The sequence below is a fragment of the Enhydra lutris genome, unplaced genomic scaffold (assembly GCF_002288905.1).
Source record: "Enhydra lutris kenyoni isolate GAN:26980312 unplaced genomic scaffold, ASM228890v2 scaffoldscaffold68, whole genome shotgun sequence".
In the NCBI taxonomy this organism is placed as follows: domain Eukaryota; kingdom Metazoa; phylum Chordata; class Mammalia; order Carnivora; family Mustelidae; genus Enhydra; species Enhydra lutris.
The window spans coordinates 13,470,642-13,486,111 of record NW_019154152.1 but is presented as its reverse complement, the minus strand read 5'-3'; the positions used below and the strand labels follow the sequence as shown (position 1 = coordinate 13,486,111).

Genomic DNA, 15,470 nt, shown 5'->3' with positions numbered 1-15,470 from the left:
TTCCCCGCCTCCTCCAGACTCTTTGTAAACACTCTACAAATACAAACAAGACTTGGTCCCTGTACTCCTGAGGTCACAGCCTAACTGAGAAGCAAAAGTATAAGTAAATAATTACAACAGAAAAAAAATTGTAACAGAATTGCATGCTCTGTAACTGAAACACATATAGGGTAATGAAGAAGCAGAAAGCAAGAGGGAGTGGGAGGAAGGTTTCACAAAAGAGGGGGACATTCGAGCTCTGTTCTGGAGGACAAGAAGTTCACCAGGTAGACAGAGAGGGTGGCCTTCCTGGCATTCCTGTGTGGGACTCATAAAGAATTCAATGTGTCTAGAACACTGGATTAGACATTAGGCTAGAAAATTAGAGAATAATAGGAACTAGAATTTATTGAACAACTACCACACGCTAGGAACATGCTAAGCAATGATATTCTATCTCATTGAGACCTAAAATAACCCTGTGAGGTATGTATGATAGTCTCTCCATTTTACAGAGAAACTCAGGCTATTGGGGGACTGTTGAAAGATTTAACATTTGGACCACAGGAGTAATGTGGATGTGTATTTTATAAGAATAACTCTCAATCCTATCCTTATCAGTGAGGAATAAAAATAATCTAAGCAGCCTTCCTTCTACCCCCTCGGAGTTGGGAAATCACTGGACAAAGAACAGGGCAGGTACCATTCATTTATTCAACAAATCTCTTTTGAGCACCTGTTATGTAGCAGATAATACAGATGCTGAGAATTCAAGAGTGAACAAAGCAGGCAAGGTATGGATGCTGAGCCCGTTTGGCTGGGCCAGCTTTAAGTACAGTATTTGGCACATTCCAGATAACGTGGAATGAATGAATGTTATCCCCTTAGTCACGCCTTTAATGTTTAGCAAGGTTCAAGACACAGTGTACTGTCAGAAAAGAAAAAATTCTCTTTGACAAACAAGCACATTTGTGGAAAACAAAAATAAAAACCTATAAATCCAACCTGGAATCAGCAACTGCTTTCACTCTGCCTCTCTCGGCCCCTCCCTCCCCTCCTCCTCTCTTCCCTACCCTCAGAGTCCCTCTTCTTTTTCCTCTAGGCTCTGGCCCAAGAATCCAAGCAACCAACATCAACTTTGATTTAGTTATGAGGTTTGGGGTTTTTTTGGTTTTTTGTTTGTTTTGTTTTGTTTTTGTTTTTTGGAGGTGGGGAATAGAGGTGACTTTAAGAAGTCCTTTTAGGTTCAACATGTAGAGAATAGGAAATAGGCAAATGGCCCTCCCCACCCTCACTTTGAGTGAAACACCTAAAAGACAGCCCTTTCTCTGCTAGTACAGATCACCTATAACAGTGTAAATCACATGTCTTAATCTAGCACAGTCTGTCTCTTCCCCCCATCCCACCAAAGAAATCCTTCTATTACCTTCACTTTGGCTCAGGGCTCTACTCCAGGAAAAGAGTGAGAGGGAGAAAAAAAACAAACAAACAAAGCCATTTTGTCATAAATAAATAGATAGGTAGTTGTACTGACCAGAATGAAGAATTTGCCTCAGAAAAGAGCACTGTGATGGGAGCAGAAGAAGTCAGGGGACTACAAAGCAGCCTCCCAAAGATTGGCTGGTTTGTAAAGAAACAGATAATGAAGTGGGTTCAGCTGGAGGCTGAGATCAGAGAGCCTGATCTCCCTTGTTCCCCTATATTGAAGAAGGATAGGATTCTATACCAATCTACCAGTGACCAGTGAGAAACCTGGCTAGCTCTCTTCTAGAATGATCATTGTTCCACAGTTCTTTGTTTACTAGGCTCTGGGCTCGGCCATATCTCTCCCTCGGAAAAGCCTACCGCCGTCTCCCCGACTGTGATGCTGCTGAGCGACCACCAGGGGGCAAACAGAGACTACTGAGCTCTGGCCACATAGCGTCATCTAGTTTCCATGGAGCCAAATTCGGAATGTCAGAGCTGGAATCTGGCTTTAGATATCATCCAAGGCTTCTGATCAAATAAATTCGTTTACAGAGAAGAAAACCAAGGTCTAAAGAAGAGAAATAATGTGTCAAGGCCACATGATGAGTTCACAGTAGAGTCGGAACCAGAAAAGAAGTCCAGTCCTATAAACGCTCCACCACACGAAGCTTTCTCCTGTCTCGTATTTAATTCTAGAATACACTGGTTTTTAATATTTTTTCCTATGAGAAGGACTTGTATCTCCAATGAGACTGTAAGCTCTCGGGGCCAGGGACTGTGTTTCGGACCAGTCTGAACATCTCCTCCAGCACCTAGCACGTGGCTGTGCGGGTAGCCTACACCCACAGACGGATTTCAACAAATACTGTGAAACTGCTGTGTGGCAGGCCCAGCAATGATGCCTGAGAATACAGAGAGGAAAATTTACTGTCCCTGCCATCAAGGAGCTCGCTACGTAAAGGAGAAGGCAGCTATGTCGACACACAACTGTAACTAAGGGGATGAGTTTTTAACAGTGGTGCAGGCAAAGCAACAGGGAAGCACAGAAGAGAGAGCGACTATCTGGATGGGATGCAAAATTGGGTCCTAAAGAAAGAATGAGAACTCATCAAAAAGGAATGGGCGTTCCAAATAGAAGGAACAGCAGAATACGCCAACACACGGAGATGTGAAGACATGGTGTGCTAAGTGAAAATGATTGCTTCCGAGTAGCAGGAGGAGAGTAAGAAGTTAGAACAGGGGGAGGGGGAATAGTAAATAAGACTAGAAAGGTAGTTTGAGACTAGCTATAGCATTGATGTCTACTCATTCATTCATTCATTCATTCGATAAACAGTAAGAACACACATGTGCCACGCAGCACTGCTGTAGATAATGATGGTGGTGGGATGATGATAATAAATGAAGTAATAATAATAATGACAAAAATATTTATGTGGTTAAATTCCAAGGACTTGGAGTCTTAAGTCTAGGGTTCACTCCTCACATGAATCAGATAATCTAGGTTAGTATTCTATCTTCCATTTATTTTCATTTATTTAAAAAAACATTCAGCAGGGGGCGCCTGGGTGGCTCAGTCATTAAGCATCTGCCTTCTGCTAGGGTCATGATCCCAGGGTTCTGGGTTCAAGCCCTGCATCTGGCTCCCTGCTCAGCAAAAAGCCTGCTTCTCCCTCTCCCACTTTCCCTGCCTGTGTTCCCTCTCTCGCTGTGTCTCTCTCTGTCAAATAAATAAATAAAATCTTTTTTAAAACAAACAAACAACAATTTAAAAAAACATTCAGGGGCACCTCACCGGGCTGGCTTAGTGGGTGGAGCATGTTGACTCTTGATCTTGGGGTCATGAGTTTAAGCCCCACGTTGAGTGTAGAGCTTACTTTTAATTAATTAATTAATTAATTAATTAATTTTAAATTCAGTAAGACTCTACTATGTGTGGGCACTATCCTGAGGAGCTAGGAATTATAGCAGTGACCAAGAATTAAAGCCTTGACTGTCACAGAGCTTTCATGCTCGTGGAGGAGGCAGACACAGACAAGTGAAGAAATACATCTTAGGGGCACCTGGGTGGCTCAGTCGTTAAGTGTCTGCCTTTGGATCTAGTCATGATCCCAGGGGTCCTGGGATCAAGCCCTACACTGGGCCCCCCCTCTGTGGGAAGCCTGCTCTCCCTCTCCCACTGCCCCTGCTTGTGTTCCCTCTCTCGCTGTGTCTCTCTGTCAAATAAATACATAAAATCTTTTAAAGAAAGAAAGAAATACATTTCAGATAATGATAAGTGACACATAGGAAATAAAACCAGGCTGTAGAATAGAAAATGACTGACTGGTAGGGGCCAGCCATAGATAGGCCGGACCAGAGAAACCTCACTGGTTTTTGAGCTGAATGAAGTGTCAGTCAGAGAAAAAGCTGAGGGAAAAGCATTTGGAGCAGGAGAAACTTCAAGCAGAAACTTCAAGCAGACCCCTTTCAGGGGCCAGGCAGCCCAGTGTATCCCAGGAAACAAAAGAAGGCCAGCGTGCTTGAGCATAGCTCACACATTCCTGTCTCTGGGTGGATACAAGGCCTGCCACCATCTGGCTGTAAGAGCCAGTTAGATGGCACTGTCCTCGGGCACCCTAGTCACATCATCATAGACCCACTGGGAGAAGTCTCTGAAGACAAACTGCTTTGCAAATGTCCCCCTGAGCATGGAGAAGGCAGGACCATAAGTCCCATAGTCCTCTGTGCTAGGTTAGTGAGGGCGCCTACCAGAGAGGAGGCTTCTGGTCGGTATCAGACTTTAGGATCTGGACGAAGGTTGATCCCATTTGTGGCTTCCGAAGACACTTGTCCACACTCAGTTTCCCTCATGAGAGCCCTGTGAAATTAAGGGCTATGTCTTCCCCCCATCATGGTTTCCCAGCACTCCCCTCCATCAGAATCTCTGTTTGCAGGCTGTTCTGGGAAGAGAGGGGCCACTGAGATGGAAAAAAAGACTTAGAAATGTTCACAAAGCCACATTAAAAGCCCATACAAATAAATACAGGTGAACCTCACATTCATTCTGCAAACATTTATTTAGGCCAACTGTATGCACAAGATCTGGAGATCCAAAGGAATGTGTCCTAAAGTAATAACAGGTTTTAAGTAAATATTTGTTATATGGATAAGTAACTCCAACCTGGCTGAAGAGAGGGAGTTCAATGGGGATTGTTCAGTTCATAAGAAAATTAACTTTGGCAGCTTCTTTAAACAAGACTTTCCTCCCAGTGTACCTAAACTGGACCAGGCTTCAAAGACTCAAATCTGTTCACACCGTTCAGGGCATCATCAAGTAAAAGCAGTGTCCTCCAGCTGGCTCCAAGGGCTCAGGGGAGCTGAGTGTTAAGTTCTCGGGAATTTTGCAAGCTGGTTGTTAAACATGATCATTCTGAACATTAAATTACATAAACTCGCCAATAAGTTATATTCAAAACATTCAAACTCTTCAACTCTTAGCTGAATCTGCTTTTAGAATCTTACAGAATTAAGTGGACTGGGTTAATAAGTCTTTCCTTGACACTAATCTCTCTGATCTTTATCACTACACTAATTTTACATAATCAAGCAGACTGGGCCCAAGAGGAGGCCTTAGCCACAAATAACCTGTGGCAAGAGGACTATTTAAAGGAAGAAGGATCCTCTTCAACAAACCTTTATTTAGCAGCTACTGTGGGAAATGCTGGGTGAAGGCTAGGGAAGACAGGAACTCCCTTTAGAGGAGGTGACCGGAAACCGTTGATGATACAGTGTGGTAAGTGGTAACTGCTCTAATGGAGATACAGAAGCATGGAGGAGACAGCTAACTCAGACACCACAAAAGAGACTTCAGCAAGAAGTTGGCCCACAAGCACCAGCGTCTGTCTTGTTCTCTACTGTGTCCCTAGCACCTAGCACAGTGCCTGGCACAGGGTTGGATGAATGAAGGAGGTAACGATTTTGATCCTGGGAAAATAAAGCTGCCAGATAAGAGTGGGTAGAGGGAGGGCATTAGTGAAGTACATGCGGAAGTATGGGGGCGGGAGGGCCAAAGAGCTCAGTGCATTTGAAGAAAGACAAAGTTTAACGTGGTGCGAGGAGTCCAGGGGCTGGAACCGATAAGGATGCGAGTATGGAAGAGGGTTTCTCTGTCTCAAGTCTCTGCAGAGCTCTGAAGAAACAAAAAGAGTTGGCTTTTTCTGCACAGCCCTAGGGGGGAGCTGGGTGCGATGTGGGGAGTCACAGAGAATCAGATTATCAGTTAAAGAACTTTCTAACAGAGCTGTCCAGTAATGCAATTGGCTGGCTGCCTTGGCAGGCAACGAGCAAGTTCCCTAAGAGGGAAGAAACAGGTACTAAACTTGGTGGAACAAATTATTATGGGTAGATACCTTTTTTTTTTATTAGATTTTGGAAGAATCTATCAAGTCTCCTTTCTAAAAGGACAACCCTCTTGGGGCACCTGGGTGGCTCAGTGGGTTAAAGCCTCTGCCTTTGGCTCAGGTCATGGGATCGAGCCCCACATCAGGCTCTCTGCTCAGCAAGGAGCCTGCCTCTCCCCACCTCTGTCTGCCTCTCTGCCTACTTGTGATCTCTGTCTGTCAAATAAATAGACACAAATCTTCAAAAAAATAAAATAAAATAAAATAAAAGGATAACCACCTTAATGAACAACCGTTTCAACGACAATTCTAAAGAAGATGCAGAGATTTCCCTCAAGGGCTTGTTTCTTATGTCAATCATTGATTAAAACCGACAGCAGTAGGCACGTGGAAGGCTCCCCCATTGAAGAATAAGATCTTTTCAAACCACTGAGGTCTCCACTCATTCATGAAGCAATTATTTCTTTGTGTGTCAGGGACCTTGCTAAGTGCTAGAAGTACAGATATAAAGGAAAAAAGGACTCTGCTCCCCACAGTACTGAGTAGAAACGCAAAGAAATATTTACTCCAAAATGCAAATACATATTTACACTCCAGTAGTTGCTATACAAAGTGCTCTGGGAAACACAAAGACAAAAATTTATTTGTTTTGATTTGAGGAACTCTGGGAAGGCCTCAGAGAGAAAATCACTCAGAGCTGACTTTTGAAGAGTTAAAAGGAATTCACTAGCTAGAGGAGGAAGGAGATGGTGCAGGCAGAAGGAAAACACATACAAACATATGAAGGTGTGAAAATGCACAGACGGTTTGGGGAAGTGAGTGAGTGGAGTGCAGGGTGGATGGGATTGATAAGTAGGAAGCAAAATGTGCAGCCTTGAATCCAATGCTACCAATTTGGGATTTTAGTCTGAAAATGATAGGAGGCCTATCATTTTTTTTTTCTGTTACTTATTCAATAAACTTTTCATTTTTTTTTTCCATTTTGGAAATCTTTTAGATTGATAGAAAAGTGACAGAGAGAGTACTGAGTTCTTATCTAAGAAGCCTATATCCTCCACCCTGCTTTCCCCAATGCTAACATCTTACATAGCCAAGGAACCTCTTCCCAGACGAAGAAACCAAGATTGGTACATAACTATTAACTAAAGTATAGACTTGGTTCACCAGTTTTTCCGCTAATGTCCTTTTACTGTCCCAGAATCTGGTCTAGGATACCACATCGCATTTAATGTGATTTATATATTTATTTGTTTGCTTCCAATAATGGATTTTTTAAAGATATTTATTTATTTGAGAGAGAAAGTGCTTGTGCTTGCACACACAAGAGCATGAGTGGGGGCAGAGGGAGAGGAAGAGAAGCCGACTCCTGACTGAGCAGGGAGCCGGACACTACATGGGGCTAGATCTCAAGACCCTGAGATCATGACCTGAACCGAAACCATAAGTCTATTGCTTAACCAACTGAGCCCCCCAGGGGCCCCTCCAATGATGGATTTTAAGGAGAAAGTGATGTGATCAGATTTGTCAATAGAAACATTCAGCAAAATTCTTAGGGCACATGTGAGGAAAATACATCGGAGGGATCCAGATTAGTGGAAGCCTCACTTAGAAGCTGCTGGCAAAGCCCAGGTAAAGGATGACAATGGCCCCAACTCTGGGAGCAGTGAGGATGGAGAGGAGGACTAAGGTGTGTTTGGGTTTCAGGGTAGAGATATTTCCTGAAGTAGAACGGGCAGGACATAGGACAAGCCAATCTTAATTCACCTCGTCCATCTAAGACGTGAATAAATGTGTACAGAAGACTTTAAACAAAGATGGAGAAAGGAAAGATCTCTGTCCCAGATCCTTGGGATGAGGTTATCTCTGCAATGAAGCCCTACACTCAAGTCTGAGCTCCCCAAAAGCCAACGCAAAAAAGGGAAGCATGATGACATGCTTCCTTATAGCTGTCATTATCGGTTAGAATCAAATATACTCAGGGAAGACAAAGAGACTGGCCAGATTGAAGTGGGAGAAATTAAGTCTGGAGGGCCCCTGGGGGTAGATCATGGTTGTCCCTGATTCTGAGAGCCCTGGGGAAGCTCCATCTCTGGGGACCCCTGGTTCTTCCCAGTGCCCTTTGTTCTTGAGGGGGGGGGGGGATAGCCTGGCAGCACAGGGAAATGGCAAGCCCAGCCTTATTGTAAGAAGATATCTTTACAACCAGCCAGCCAGAAGTGTAAGAAGCTGGAAAGGATTCTCTACCAGGGGGGCATGTGGCTCAGTATCCCATCATACCTCTTCTTCTCATCCTCTCCCCTCCCCTGCTCACTGGACTTTCTAGGAGCTCTGCAAGAGAAGCTGGGCAGGAAGTTGAGGTCCAAAGCCAGATGGATGAACTTAATCAAAATGGCCCAGCAAGTTAGGGAGAGAGCTGAGAGAAGGACCCTGCCGTTTTGACTTCAGATCCTGGGTGTTTCTTATCGGGAAGGCTCAGGAGTCCTACTAATTCATGCATTCATTCAACACAAGGAATAGAGCACTAATCATGGGGTTGTGGGGCTGTACCCACAGGGAGTTCACCTTCTGGTGATGACACTTTGACAACGAGCTCTCCGGGGAGAGGACTGAACTTGGCCATCGCTCTCAGGGAGGTGCAGACCTTAGATGCAGAGACCAAGGAGAGATCATATCCTGCTTCAGGAGAGAGAGGGGGAATAGCAGAGGAAGACTTCCAGAGGAAGGGCCAAGAATCCCGCTGGACTGGATTTCAACGAGGGCACGGAGCGCATAAAAGGGTAGCAAGGGGAACTGGTAAGGTCATTCCAGCTGCCTGGAATTATGACCCCCTCTTTTTTGAGATGTGAGTACTTTGACGTTCATTATCTCATTTCATCTTCGGAAAAAATGTGGAACGTATTAAGATCCCCATTTTAGATTCCGAGGTGGCATGTCCAAGACCACAGAGTTAAGAATGGCAAGTGTCCTGATTTCATCCCCAGTTATGTGCACGCACCGCCCAGCCCTGAGCGCCTTGCGGTTCCCGCAGCCCGATTCCCCTCTCCCACCACGACATCTCATCCTTCCCCACACGAAAGTTCCACCTGAAGCCTAACTGGGTTGCACCCTCCTGCGCCCTGGGCGCCGCGGAGAGTCAGGGGTTAAAGCCCGTGGTCCGGCGTGGCCCCTTCCCCCTCCCCAGCCCTCTCGCCTCCTCTCGGCGCCGCGCCTGGAGCGTGCGTCCCGGAGACCCGCACGAGAGAGGAGGGGAAAAGTGGGCCTGTTTCTCGGGTGGCCAATCCACCGAGCCCGCGGTGCCCCAGAGGAGGCGCCAGTGCTAGGCCAGCGCCAGGCCGGGGCTGCCTGCTTCCCGCGGCAAAGTACAAATGCGCCCGAGCGCGGCGCCTGGCGCCCTTGGCGTGCACAGCCGGCCCGTGCTCAGCCAGCCCCCGCGGCCGCCGCGCCGTCGCCGCCGCCGGTACCGCCGCCCAGCCGGGCCCCAGGACCCCGCAGCCTTACCCCGAGCCCACCGAGCAGAGGGCGCCGGGCGCTTGTAGCCGGCGCGCCGGGATCTGCCCGCTGGTCCCGCGCGCCTCGCCCAAAGCTGCGCGCTCTGCAGACTCGGTCCTCCCCGTCTTTCTCCACTTCCCCTCCATCTCACCTTCTTTGCTTTTATTGCTTTCCCTTCTAGCCGCACCTTCCTCCATCTCTCCATCTCTCTCTCTCCTCTTCCCTTGTTCTCTTTCCACCTTCCTCTTATTCCCACCTTGGACCTCCCTTTCTGTCCTCACCACCTACTCCACCCTTCTCTGACTCTGCAGTATAGAGGCAGCCCTCCCTGGGTCTGCGGGCTGCTTTGTGCCCCAGTGCCTCAGTGTCTTCATCTCACTTTCTCCCGACGCCCCTCCTGGCTCAGCGCCTGGCGGCCTGGCCCTGGGGGAAGGAAGGATGGTTCCCGAGGTAAGGGTCCTCTCCTCCTTGCTGGGACTCGCGCTACTCTGGTTCCCTTTGGACTCCCACGCTCGAGCCCGTAAGTAGGGGTGGTTGGGGCTGGGTAGGCAGAGGAGGGATTTGAGCCCCTGGGATGTTCGGGGAAAGTGCCAGGACTCTCGACCCCAAACTGTTCTGATAGCCATGCGGGCAGCACCTGTGGGGGAGAGTGGAGACTCCTCTGCCGACCAGTATGGGCTGATGAGTGTGGGATACTGGGGGGACTGGGGGGGGCTTGGCAAAACTCAGAGGGGGAGACTGCTGCCCTGGACCTGAGGATGGGGGTACTGAGGGCGGTGGGAGAGAGGGCAGGACACTGTGTGTGTGTGTGTGTGTGTGTGTGTGTGTGTGTGTGTGTGTGTGTGTGTGGCTGCTGGTGGTGCTTCACATTCTCGAGAGAGAGCTGGGCATGTCTGCCTACACGGGTGTGATGGAAGTGATGGAGATGTAGACTACTGCTTTCAAAAGAAGACCATGGAAAGAAAGAAGAGCTAACTAGATAACCTCATTCTGTTACCCCCTGTGATCCTCACAACACTCCCATGAGGTGGGTACTGTCATTTGCATTTTACAGATGAGAAAACAGGTTGACAGAAGAAACTTGCTGAAGCTTTCAGAGCTAGTAAGCCATCCAAAGCCTGAGCTCTCCAATTCCAAATCCTCTGCTTTTTCCCCCTGCCCCTCAGCATCTGGAAGGAACCCTGATTTGGAGTTTTAAGACTCCGGGAGGCAACAAAGGCACAAGGGGATACACCAGTCTTCACAATCCCTGATCTTTTTTTTTTTTTAAGATCTTATTTATTTATTTGACAGAGAGAGAATACAAGTAGGCAGAAGCAGGTGGGGGGGGGGGCGGGGAGGAGGCTCCCTGATGAGCAGAGAGCCTGATGTGGGGCGATCCCAGGACCCTGAGATCATGACCTGAGCCAAAAGCAGATGCTTAACCCACTGAGCCACCCAGTCACCTATCACTCATCTTTTTAATACCACCAGCAAGTGGAGGGTACCTCTCTAAGCCTCAGTTTCCTAATCTTTAAACTGGGAGTTAAAATCCCAGGACTATTGTAAGAATTAAATTGGAGAAAATATGTCAAGCAACTAGCACCAGCAACTAGCTGGTGTCATTAAAAATATCAGTCTCCTAATTCACACTCCTCCACTTAGACGCCGTGTAACCTCAAACAGTTTAAATCATCTCTCTGAACCTCAGTTTCCCCTGCCCCTGCAAAAGGCTGGTGGATGCCCTCCCCATCCCCAGTCTCTTGGAATGCTTGAGGATGGAAAACAAAACCAAAAATTCACTTAATGAGAAGGAAGGAGCTAAGTTCAAATCCTAAAATACCTGATAAAGAAATGGAGGACAAGGAGGGGTAGGGGTCTGCTCTAGGTTACGCAGCACGGGGCCTGGGATGAAGACCCTGGTTTCCCAAGTTCCAGCCTAGCGCTCTGTCCTCTCCACAGCCCACCTCCCCCTTTCTTTTGCTGCCTTTCTTTTGCACGTGACTTTCTGGAGCTGGCGGGGCTGGATTCTGTTTCATTCCTGTCTCTGCTTGTGAGGGCAGGCTGCGTGTCTGGTTGTCTCTGGGCTGCCAGCAGCATGAGACTCATAGAAGTCCTTAGTAACGAGTAATGGAAAGAACTCAGTGTTGGGTTCAAGTCCTGCCTCTGGCCCTCAGCAGCTGTGTGACTTTTCCTACGTCACAACTTCTCTGAGCCTCAATTTCTTCATCTGAGACACATATGCACCTGGAACCCAAAGGGTTCTTGGGAGGATTCAAGGAGGTGACTGTGTTAAGTTAGCCAGCACAATGCCTAGTACTCAGTAAATGTCTCCTCCCCTTCCTTGGGCCCTGAAGGTTTCCTCCTAACACTTACCCGTTGTTTCTTGAAAGGGACTTACCACAGAATGCCCTCCACACCTGCCTCCCTTCCTCTTGGCACAGCCTTCTTAGCCCCCAAGGCTTTTCTCCAGGCATTGTTGCCCTGGCTGCATCTGTGAAAGATGTCCCAGAATCAGATCATTGTGCATGATTGCTGATGTCCTACCCACACCCGTCTTGTCAACCTCCCACATCTTGCCAGCCCTTCATCACCCTGCTGGGTCACACTTCTTCCAGCAAACTCTCCCTGGCCACCCGCGCCCCTTCCATCTCTTTCCTCCGTGCCTCCACTGGCCTTCAGGCCACCTCTCACCGGGTGCTGCCAGAATTCTATCTCCCCTCCAGCCTGGAGCTTAGCTCCACACACGTGAGAAAACAACTCAGAGCAGACTTGGATTAAGGGGAGGTGGACTGGCATTCAGAGGGGCGTGTTCAGATTCTGGGATGTCAGTGCTGAAAGAGCCTTTGAAAATCATCTGCTTCTACCTGCAATTTTGCTATCCTTAGAGTTAAACTCAAGCCCAGGAAGTGGGAGAGACTTGCCCAAGTTCATACTGCAGATTTATTAACGAAAAGAATCAACAGATGTGTCACTTATTGGTTGTGCCCACTGGGACAAATCACTTCCCTCTCCCGAGTTTCACTTTGTCTAGTGCTGACTCTCCATGAATCTAGGAACAATCCTATTCTAGCATCACTTGCCAGGGTCCTATTTGGGGGTCTCTTAGGAAGGTCCTTGTCTTAGTTCAAGTAAGATCCCAGGCCTGTCGCGCCTAAGAAATCTCCTGGTGAAACCTCAGGTGCTTTCAGAAGTGGTGCCCGCAGATGGGAGTTCTCAGGTCTGTATCATGTCAGACTCCCGAGGGCTCAGCCCTGCAGGATTCGAAGGCCTGTGAGCACACAGAGCCATCTGCTCCTCGGTTACAGCGAGAGGCTGTTCCAGCAAAGGTTATTCTGTCCTTGGCTCTGTTTCCAGCCACAGACTAAGTTCAACCTGGACGGAGTCTCAACTCTGGCCATGGACTGAGTCCCGATCCTCAAAACTCTGACCACAGATCGAACCCTGATTCCAGGTCCATGACCTGGTCACTGACTGATACTGATCCCAGCCCCAGGCGGAGCCACGGACATGCGTGATGTTCATCAGTCTGGGCACCCATCCCTCTGGAATGAGAACCTGTGGAGTATCTTGACTCCCTCTCCAGTGCTCTGCCCCTATGTCAGTGCCTCTCTATTGTGCGCTTCCCTTGCTAATTGGTCCCTCCCACTCCCATCCTTAAAGTATCCGACATGCTTCTGCTTTCTCTTCCCTCTGGCTGTCCAATCCTGCTTTCAGGAGACAGTTATCAAGTAAAAACATCAATCTCTATGTCCTCTCCAAGTGTTATGTGTATGGTAGGAATCGAAGCTTCTGTCCTCAGGTGACAGGATGCCAGACTGCAGAAGTAGAGATGGGGCAGGAAGGGAACTCCCACTGTGTGAGGTGGCACAGAGGACAAACTGGAATCAGAAGGTCCAGGCTTCAGTCTGGCTCTGCTACTCATTCCAGCTGTGACACCAGACAAGTTGTCATTCTCTGCCTCTCAGTTTTCCCAGCTGTTAATAGAGTTGGTTGACCCAAACAGATCATCGTTGAGGACCGGTCTGGCTTTAACATCTTGTGATTCTAAGACTCTAAGATCCAGAGATGCTGTTGCCTTGATTGAGTCTGCTCTGGACTTTGGAAAAGGAATTTGGGGGCGTTTTGATCTACAGCCTTGTCCTCCTTTCCTCTGACACCAGAGAGCATACCTAGAAGGCCTAGAATAGTGAGTGTGGAGGGAGACCCACCAGTAGGGACCCTGCCCTGCTGTTCAGCTTAGTTGCATCCGCATCTACCTGTCCAGATGTACATGGGGGAAGGTGGGCACCTGGGTGGGTAAAGTCTTGGCATCTGGCTCCAGGCAGGCCCCTCCCTGGGTGGGTCTAGGTGGTTCTGCACCTCCTCTCTCCCACCAGTAGAGGTCTCTGTCTCACTCACTCGCCGAGCTGGAGCCGGGCAACAGCTGCACAGTTGTTCCAGCCGTTGCACCTGTTCCAGGACTGCCCTCTCAAGTTCCCCCAGCCACTAGCCACGGCGCCGGCCTCTGGGAGAGGGATCCTGAATCCTTTGGACTCCCAAAGAGAAGGATTGGCGTGAGCGCGGTGCCCCTGGGAGGTGCAGTGTGGAGATCATTTCAAGGAAGCCCCTAGACAGGATCCTATCTCATACCAGGGAAGGCCGTTCCAGTCTTCTTCTGATACCCATTCTTATAGTCAGGATTCTTCCTTAGGGCTCACCTGGATCCTTCCGTTTGCAATTTAAAGCCTTTTCTTCCGGTCCTGCCCCTTTAGGGGAAAGATAGTCCCATAAGCAGCCTCCCAGATCCAAAGACTGCCATTGGAGCTTGTGCTGGCATAAATCAATGATCTTGGGCGACTCCTGACCCTCTTCTAGGACTGTTTCCACATCTGTAAAATAAAGGATTGGACATCATCTCTCAGTCCCTTTCTAAGATACTCTGAATCTAAATGCACGTGTCCAAGGCATAAGAGAATGTAAATAGTCTCATCTCTACCCTCCCCCCACCCCCCGACTCTTGCCAGTAATAGAGCTGCCTTTCCTGGTTTGAAAGTGCTCTCCTTTGAGGTACTTCTGTGCTCCTGAACATCTGTCATGTGCCAGAGAAGAGGAGTCAGGTTCAGAGAAGTGAGGGCCTTTTCCCTTGGTCGCCCAGCTTCACCGCTGAAGACCTGAGGTTTTCACTTCTGATTCCCTCTCCCACTGAGTGCCAGAGCCCCGAGCAGAGCTTATGTCTGAGAGGGAAGCAAGTTTGTTTGTGTGAGAGGGAACTATAAATAAATAAAGTATGGTTGTGTGGATGCAAGGGAAAGATGGGCACATTCTCAAATTCCTGCGTAGCTGGCTCGCTCCAGTCCTTGCCGGCTGATCCCGGACAAGCCAGCCACAGTCCCAGGCCTCTCTTCTCACACCCCACGCCCCCTGGTCCCCTCCAGCTTCCCCTGTATCCCAGAAGTTTCTTTCTGGGTGTCTTTTCTGCTTCCTGTTGGAAGAATTCTCAATCATACTACCCACTCCTAACTATCCCCTCAGAGGCCTTTAGCATAGATGAGGGTTTCAAGGCAGAACATGGGATGGCCTTGGATGGGACAGATTGGAACTTTTTACTTACATATGAAGATCATGGAATTGTTCATCCCCTTACCTGCCCAGGCACCTGGCCTTTTCGTACATGGTGTAGGGTTTGTGAGTTCAGATGGCAGATGGTGAGAGCTGGAAAGGGAAGGTCAAAGGTTAATTCCTGGTAGGTAGCAAGGTCATAGTGCTGAGAGGGATTTGGCTATCTTATCAGAGGATGAAGTGTTCTTTTTGTGAAAGAGGTTCCCAGGATTAAGAACCATCAATCACCTCTTTTTCCAGAACCTTCCCTCTCCATCGACTCCATTCTTTCATGATGCACTCATTAGTCGAGCACCCAACTCTGTGTGGGGTCTGTACAGAGCCCTCAGAGATAACACAGATTCATGAGATACAATCCCTGTTCTCAAGATGTTCATGGTTTAGTAAGAAAGAAGAATGCAGTTGATCAGTACTTCTAATTCGGTGGAGAGGGCTGAACTTAGTTCTGTGGGAGCCCCGAGGAAGGACTGGCTGCTGGCCTGGCAGGGTGGGGCGGCTTCCCAGAGAAGGGTGGTATCTGGACAGGTGTTTATAGAACGAGACTGAGCGGCCCAACACGGAGATGGAGAATCA

At 48.2% G+C, this 15,470-nt stretch overlaps 1 protein-coding gene across 3 annotated transcripts in view; it reads left to right on the top strand.

The window, feature by feature from the left end:
- The first annotated feature begins 9,468 nt into the window (after positions 1 to 9,468).
- Positions 9,469 to 15,470, top strand: part of LOC111159358 (chordin like 2) — a 29,360-nt gene continuing 23,358 nt past the window's right edge. For 2 of the 3 annotated variants that reach the window (XM_022521758.1, XM_022521760.1), the window contains exon 1: positions 9,756 to 9,837. In XM_022521758.1, coding sequence (XP_022377466.1) covers positions 9,756 to 9,837 — 82 coding nt within the window. Of the gene's footprint in view, positions 9,838 to 15,470 lie in introns of all 3 variants that reach the window. The other variant, XM_022521759.1, reaches the window with a different exon arrangement.